At 42.3% G+C, this 8,598-nt stretch overlaps 1 protein-coding gene across 4 annotated transcripts in view; it reads right to left on the reverse strand.

The window, feature by feature from the left end:
* The window catches only part of CKAP2L (cytoskeleton associated protein 2 like), a 33,242-nt gene extending 28,689 nt beyond the window's left edge, over nucleotides 1-4,553 (reverse strand). For 2 of the 4 annotated variants that reach the window (XM_036873897.1, XM_036873899.1), the window contains exons 1-3: nucleotides 4,485-4,553; nucleotides 2,530-2,596; nucleotides 994-1,045 (exon numbers count right to left, since the gene is read on the reverse strand). In XM_036873897.1, coding sequence (XP_036729792.1) covers nucleotides 994-1,045; nucleotides 2,530-2,596; nucleotides 4,485-4,515 — 150 coding nt within the window. In that variant the 5' untranslated portion in view covers nucleotides 4,516-4,553. Of the gene's footprint in view, nucleotides 1-993; nucleotides 1,046-2,529; nucleotides 2,597-4,484 lie in introns of those variants that run through there. The other 2 variants (XM_036873902.1, XM_036873900.1) reach the window with 2 other exon arrangements.
* Between the last annotated feature and the right edge of the window lie 4,045 nt (nucleotides 4,554-8,598).

The following is an 8,598-nucleotide window of genomic DNA, read 5'->3' on the forward strand; positions in this document are numbered from 1 at the left end:
TAAATAAAAGATAAATAAATCTATATATATAAAAAAAGTCTAGCCCAGTAATTCTCAACTGTTCACATCATCATGCACCACTTTTGCTTTCTATGCATTTTCTATCCTCCACAGTGTCTAACTATGTCATGTGTACACGTAACATATATAGTCTATAGATGATATATACATGCCTATGCATATAGGTATATATGTATATGTGTGTGTGTCTGTGTGCATTTAATGACCGAATCATTAAAACTTATGAAAATTGGCACCAATGTCACACTTTGGGCAACATTATTTCAATTACACTTTTGAACTTAGATAAAACTATGGCTTTAAAAATTAAAGTTGGGATTTTTATTGATTATTTTATTGCAGATGAAGAATTTGTGCCATTTTCAGGAGGATAATTTCTCCCATTTAAACCTTAAGTATGTTAGGATCTTTTTATCATTCCATCCACAGTCTAGCTGAGCCGAACTGATTGGGAAGCATAGGCTTGTTAAGTAGCTTGGAAGATCCAACACAGATATTCTCTTTTAATGACTACTGAGCTATTTAACTTCATGGCAGCATACCAAAGTAGTTAAGACCATGGGCTATCAGCCTATCAACCTATTGAGAGATTAATAACTATGTGACCTTGGGAACTTAACCCTTCTGTGACTCAGCTCCCTCATCTGTAAAGTGGGCTACTAATAGTCCTACCTCATAAGGTTGTAAGGACTCAAGGACTTAATGCAAGTCAGAAAAGTGCCAGACACATAGTAAGTATTCAATAAACGTTAAGAGGACCAAAGTGCACTTAAAGATTTTTTTTGGTTAATAAACTGAACTATAGTATGTTGTACTTTTCAAAAAATGATACTATTGCTTACTAAACCAAACTGTTCTTATATTTATGTAAATACCTTTGCAAAACATGTTCTTTAGGTTGTTAACATGTTTATTATTTTTATTGCTAATCATCCAAAACGGATATTTTTTAAAAGACTAATTTCTACTTACCGATTTAGAAGCTGGAGGCTTCGGGCAATTATTCTTGGCTTTTAGATAAGGCCTATAAAAGGTGAAATAAAATTAATTCTTGGTACAGAAGAATCAGGAAGGCTTGGGAAGTACAGTGATTAACAGTACAGTGATTAAAAATTTTTACGGTTAGAATTTTAAATTATTAGAATTTCCATATATGGTAAAAAAATTTCAAAAATTATGATTGATAGAAAGTCTCCTTATCATCCCTTCCTTAGTCCTATTATTCTACTCCTCAGTGACCACAACCACTGTTGCCCATTTTTTTCTGTGATCCTTTCATAGATGTCCTATGCATAAACATAACATTCTAACAGTATTAATAAAATATGTGTTTTCTTCATATCTGCATAGTCTTACTCATTGGAACATCATTCCGGGAACACTGCAATGTGCCGGGCACTAGAGATTCAATGCCAAATAAGATAATTAAATGCTTCTTTAAAAAGCTTGCTTGTTTTCTATGTCTGTGAATCTGTTTCTGTTTTGTAAATTCATTTATATTAAATCAATTATAATTAAGAAAAAAACTTGCTTGTTTTTTAAGTATCTTCAAATAGTGAATTTTCAGGTGGGGAAAGTGATATAAATAAAAAATACTGAGGCACATATGAAACCTAGCTAGTGAGAGAGAAAATGCAAAAAAAGAGAAAAGCAGAGAATTTAGACTCAATCTTCACAGATCATAAACTGCCAGACTAACAGAGACTTTGATCATGACTTGATGCTTGTTTCTCCCATCTTGGATGTAAGTCCTGGGAAGGCAGGGACCGCATACCTTCAGAAGCAAGAGTGACTGATACATTATAGGTATTAAATAAATATATGTTGACTACGTGAATTAGGTTTATTTAATCAAGGAAATAGAGTCGAGTAAAAACCCAAAGTAGCAAGAAACTAAAACAAAGGGTGAAAGCTAACTTTGTAAAAATTGATTTTCACATAAAAACTTAGCAACATGTTGGGTAGAAAAACATATCAATGCTAAGGCAAGTGAGATAACACCATTTAGATGACAAGATGTTGACAAAAGATCAAAGTGAAGCAGTCATATTCTGTTCACCTCAAGAGTAAGTGCTAAGAGGAAGACCAAAGAGCCCTGTCAGGCTGGAGGATGGGGGTGTGCAGCTTATGGAGGATGGATTGAACCGGCTCTCCTGCTTTAGAGAGAAGCACCAGAACCAGGATCATTCAACTCCTTGGCCAAACACTGCCTTCACCGAGAATCACTCTCCCAGGAAACACAGCAGGGAGAGGAAAAGCTTGCAGCATTGCCGGTGATATTGTAGACCCTCCTCTCCCGCCTTTGGAGACTGTCACAGTAGTAATGCTTAAATCTTTGCCAACATTTTTGTCATGCCTGGACTGGAAATGCCCTTTTTGAAAAATCATAGGATCCCAAGGCAAGTCTGAGCAGACTGCAAACAAAAGGGCTATGTTTTGAAAAGGCTTTAAGTTGCTATTAGCAACCAGGGCAACGGAACTTTGCATAACCGTGGGAGACAAACTCACTTGGTGTTTTGGCACTTCAGTTTTCCCTTGGCTGCTAGGTACTCCTGGAGCTTTCTCTGCCGCTCTTCTGCAAAACAGGCGAGCAAACAAACGCATGAGATTCTAACCAGTTCATTTATATTCTAAAAGATGACACCTTTCTGTAACGATTTTGGCTTTGGACCATAAAGCTATAAAGTCCTTAGCCCTACAAATGTGCCTCCAAGTTAACATCAACATCGACAATATCATTTATATGCCACGTACAAAGCTCTTCACACTTGTGTTACTTCCTTTAATCTGCACAACAATCCTATGAGGTATTTTACAGTCCGAAATTTAAAGAGGATAAATGATATGCCCAAAGCTACCCATATAACATGTGGCTAAGCCAGGATTTGAAACCAGGTTTATCCAAACCCAAAGCCCTTGCTCACAGCCACTGTTCTCAGCTCCAACACATCAAGCTTTGCATGAAGAAATTCTGTTACTGGCCCACCTAAGCTGGCAAGCCCGGGCCTTGTTTTATTAATCCCTTCTAACAGGAATGATGATTTTTGCCCCCAAACCTTTACACGGTTCCCTTTGGTACTAAGGACAAAATAGGCCAGGTTAGGGGGTTCATGGCAAACATCTATCCATATGGTGACTTTCTAAGCAAGGCATCTGTGAGGGAATGAAAAGTCAGTATTTCCATCTTCAAGAAGTTTCAATCTAGTAGTGGAGATAAAATAAACACAGTAATAATTACAATATAAGGCAAAATCTAGGTGCCATAAAATAGGGTCAAAGAAAGAACTACGGGAGTCCAGAGGCAGAGACTGAGTGAGTGGAGTGGGTGGTTGGAAAAGGCGAAAATTCAGTAATGGTTTAAAAAAAAAAAAAAAAGCTATAGGGGTGCAAAACAACCCAACCTCATTTAAACTGAGTTGCCCTGTGTTTTTTGGGGTTTTTTTGTTTTTCGTTTTTGGAGTATAATTGCCTTACAATGTTGTGTTAGCTGCTGCCGCAGAGCCAAGTGAATCACCCATTCGCATACACACATCCCCTCCCTCTTGGACCGGCCCCCCCATCCCACCCAACTAGGCCATCGCAGAGCAGGAGCTATCTATTTTCCACGTGGTAGTGTATTTATGCCCTGTGTTTTGATATCTGCCTCTGATGCATCCCTAGGAGACAGCTGTGTCAAGAGGACTGTTGGAGGCTGAGAGATGGGGCTGGAATCCCAGCTCTGTGACTTCTAGCAAGTTACCAAACCTTGCTGCTGCTGAGCCTATAAAATGGGGCAGAAATGCCCATCTTGAAGGGCTGCTGTGTCAAGTGCCTAGAACACTGCCCGGGCCCTGGGAGACAGTCAACATGCATTATTACCGAAACCAAAACACTGTGCGCATTTTGGAGCAGGTGGCAGGCACCTGAGCAGGAGTATGCTTAAAGTCAGCAAAGGGCTCCAGGCACGTCTAAGAGGTCAGGGAGCCCGGGACCCATCAACTTCCACCAGGGCGCGCGGGCTTGCGAGGAGATGAGCTCCGCGTCGGGGTGAGACCCTCCTTGACAGCTGTCACAGCTCGGGCGGCCGCCGCTGCCCCAAGGGCCACACCCGGGCTCCGCCTGGAGCCAAATATGGGCCGCAGGAGCGCTTGGCTTCCTACTGACTGTACCACCCCGGGCAAGGGGACTCAGGTTCTTTACCCAAACGAGGTGACAATGACAGCTTTTTGCAGAGCTGCTGCGGGAGTCACTGGGAAGATGCCTGGGAGGCACATGGCCCCGCGCACACCCTCCCCGATCCCCGGCCCCGACTTCTCACCGGAGCCTAGGGCCTGGGCTCGGGTCAGCGCCCCCAGGACCGGAAAGGCCAACGGGGAGGCAGAGGCAGGCAGGCGAGCGGACCGGCCACTTCCGCCTAAAGGACTCACTCGGGGGTCTCCCTTCGTCCCCGCCCGTAAGACACAGCGGCTCGAAGTCATACTCACCCGCGGCGGCGGAGGGCCCCGGCAGCACCATGACTCCCCAGCTACAGTTCTTCTTCAAAGGCCGCGCCCGGAGTCAAGGCCGGCGCGTCACGCATGCGCCCACTCTCATTGGCTCCCGTGGGTTTGAAACCCGCCAGTCGGAAGCAGGGGAGGGCGGGACAAAAGGAAATAGACGCGTTGTGGTTGGCTCTGCCCGTCAAATCACCCAGGGGGCCCTTTGATTGGAAAACGTACAGTGAGCGGGCAGTTGGCATTGAGGGCGGGTGATTGAGTGGGAGGCTAAGCCCCACTTTTAAGGATGCGGTTTCTGGGCTGTTGTGCTGTCACTTACGCTGAAGGCTGCGGGGATGAGCGATGGGGGAGCACCCGGGCCCCATAGACAACGCCTCCCCAGCCCCCTTAGATGCTAAGGTTCACATAAAAATAAGATAAAACCAAAATGATGAATTTGGCGGCTCCACATGAGTGTACATCTCCACTTGTTATGGGTCTCTGAAGCTAAAGGATCTTAGTTTTTAGTACTGCAGGGTGGCTCCTTTTATGTTTTTCACTGTGGTAAGATATACAAAACAAAGTTTACCATTTAAGCCATTTTTAAGTGTACAGTTCAGTGTCATTATGTACATTTACAATGCTGTACAAAGACTCCTCCTTCCTGGCAAGGACTTGCCAATGAAAAGCCAGGGACTCTTTGTTAATTACAGCTCTCCCAACTTCCGTTTCCCCCTCTGTAAAAGCATTTTCCTTCCCTTGACTTGAATGTGGCTCGTCATGGTTGCAGATCCCAAATTGCAATTCTCTGCTGATCCTGAATAAACCCATCTCTGCTGGGAAACTATCTGGCAGTCTATTTCAGGTCAACACCATTATCTGTCTCCTGAGCTTTCTCATCCTCCTAAACAGAAACTCTATACCCATTAAACACTAACTCCCTGTTGCCTTCTCCCCCCAGGCCCTGGCAACCACCATTCTACTTTCTGTCTATGATTTTGACTACTCTGGGAACCTCATTTAAAAGGAATCATACAGTATTTGTCTTTTTGTGACTGACTTATTTCACTTAGCATTAAGTCCTCAAGGTTCATCCATGTTGTAGCGTATGACAGAGTTTCCTTCCTTTCTAAGGCTGAATAATATTCCATTGTATGTATATACTACATTTTGTTCATGCATTCATCTGTCACAGACATTTGGGTTACTTCTATCTTTTGGCTATGGTGAATAATGTTGCTTTGAACATGAGTGTACAATTATCTGTTTGAGCCTCTGCTTTCAATTCTTTGGGTATATAACTTGAAGTGGTATTATTGGATTATACAGTAACTCTATTTTTAATTTTTTGAGGAACCGCCATACTGTTTTCAGGATGGCTCCTTTTTGATGTGTATTTTTGATTAGACCTTATCAGCTAGGTGTATGCCTAACCAAGGAAGGGACAATGGGGGCAGGTCCAGTCCTCCTGGGTCCCTAGACACACCTCATTCCTTTTATTTCTGTCCTAAAACTTTTTCTTTCAAAAATTTCCCCGTTTTGGCTATTCTGCAGTTTCATGAAGAGGTTTGGGAAATGCTTTTGGCACTCTGTGTGTTAGGGTTCCACTTCCCTAGGTGCCAGAGAGGTGGTGGATAGAGAGGTGGAGCTGTGTCTGGGCCCATTTTTGCCTGGTTTGCTTCACCATTTGGGTGCTCAGCTGGGCATGAAGCCATTGGGGCAGCTCTCCTCTTTGTTTCCAGAGTGTTCAGGAGGGAGCCATGCTGGGGTTTCTGGATTTATATATTTTGACACATTAGTAGTATACAAATATGTTTAAAATAGGACAACTGATAATTATTTAAGTGAAAAACTTGGACTCTTTGTCTAGTGCCATGAATCCTTGCCTAATGGTTAAATCTAGCAGCTGGGCAAGAACATTTTTGGTTAATGAGTAAGAAAGTGGCTCATGTACAGTTTCAGAAAAGTGAAAGGAGTTCTCTTGGTCTTTATAGAATCTTAGTGATCGAATGGATTGCAGATTGAGAAGTCATCTTGTCTACCCGGTGCTAGAGTATTCTACAGATCCCATGTGTGCATTGCATCTTTGCAAGAATACTGCTTGGGTCAGGGAGCTGCTTCACCTGTCCTGTTTTTAGACAACGCTGATTATTATGAAAACTAAAGAAAAAAAAAGAGCTCAAATAAGCCTCTTGCTCATTGGTCCTTGTTCTCTGGAGCAACATGGGCTGACTCTGCACCCTTTTCTAAATTCTTTGGATATTTGAAGAACTATTTTGTAGGACACAAAATACGGAAAAAAAGCTAAATAGGTTTAACAATTCTCAACTCATCTAGCAAAGTATCAATCTTGTGGCTTGAATGGCTTCCCATTGCTCTGAGGCTAAAGTCCTATAACTCCTGCAGGGCCTAGCCTTTGCCTACTTCTACAGCTTCAGCTCATACTACTCTCCCCTTGGTCACTGTAGTTCAGGCACTCTTGCAAAAATGTTTGTAACCTATTTTTTATACTCTGTGATATACTATGTACAAAATGAAAACATGCTCACCAAATTACAGATGTCACAAAACTAAGAGGAAGAGTCAGTGTATTAAAAAAAATCAGAATCTGGAACAATCTAGAAAGATCTGGGGCCAAATAAAGATTAAAATTGAATAGGGATATATTTAAAGTTTTGAATTTAGGATGAGAACCTATAGGTCTTTGTTGCCTACAAACCCTATATGAATCAACAATGTCACTTGCTTTCAAAAAGCTAATGTCACTTTCTAAAAACAGCATGGTGTCTGAAATTGGAAGGACAAGGTCCCACTCTAAGCTGGGCTGGGCTGGCCATATCCTGAATAGTATACTCATTTCTGGGTAACAAGTTTTATGAGAGATATTGACAAGCCAACATTGGCCAAGACTCAAGAGGACAATTTTGACAAATGTATATGGTCATGAAACCACCACACAATCAAGGAATAGGTATAGATACACAAGCATATTTTACATCCAACACAGTACTTATTGTTATCCCAACTATTTCCATCATCCCCCAAAAGTTCAAGTGTAGGTATATGTAAGCATCAGAGGGATGATTTAATTGGGGGGAGGGTTAGGGAAATATCCTTTTCCTTTTCCTTCCATACCTTGGACTTACAGGTGATGTGGCTCTACTCTCATCAATTTGGAGACTGATGTATAAGACCATATTAAAGAAATAGACTCCAACAAGTTCAGTGCTAGGATTGTTGAAGCTCATCATGGTGACCTTCTCACTGTTTAGGCAGCTGGGGAGTAGGGAGTAGAGGATATGCATAGCTGATCCTGTTAGAATAATATTTGAGGCCATTTCTAGAATGATTCAATATTTCACTATTAAAGACTGAGCAGCTATTATGCTTTTTAAGATTTCTTGAATTGGTATTGCTTGCTTAGTGTTTTGTATTTCTCTATTTCTTAAAATATTGATACCTAGTCTTACTCTAGCCAGACTTGGGGTACAGAAACCCTAGGAAAGTAATGGCAACTAGAAAGAACAGTGTGAAATAAACAAGAGAACAGGTTTTTTCCTTTTCTCTCTGTTTTTCTGCAGTGCTCTGTATCTGTGTCTGTGTCTGTGTTCTGTGGTGCTCAGATAGGCTGAGTTTGGCTGTAAGTAATAGCAAACCAAATATAAATGATTTAAAATCACAATAATGGGACTTCCCTGGTGGTGCAGTGGTCAAGAATCCGCCTGCCAATGCAGGGGACACGGGTTCGAGCCCTGGTCCAGGAAGATCCCACATGCCCTGGAGCAACTAAGCCTGTGCGCCACAACTACTGAAGCCCGCATGCCTAGAGCCTGTGCTCTGCAACAAGAGAAGTCACTGCAATGAGAAGCCCGCGCACCATAACGAAGAGTAGCCCCCGCTCGCCACAACTAGAGAAAGGCTGCGCGCAGCAACGAAGACCCGACGCAGCCAAAAATAAAAAAAATAAAATCGCAATAATGTTTCTTGTGGTCTTAAAGTGTGGCAGTAAGTAGATTCTTAGTGCAACAACGTCATCAGAGATGCTGATTCTTTTTCTCCTTCCATTCTGCCATCCTCAGCGTGTGGCTGTGTCTTCCCAAGCGCAAGCTGGTTAGCACAGTTC

Source organism: Balaenoptera musculus, chromosome 13 (assembly GCF_009873245.2).
Source record: "Balaenoptera musculus isolate JJ_BM4_2016_0621 chromosome 13, mBalMus1.pri.v3, whole genome shotgun sequence".
Lineage (NCBI taxonomy): Eukaryota > Metazoa > Chordata > Mammalia > Artiodactyla > Balaenopteridae > Balaenoptera > Balaenoptera musculus.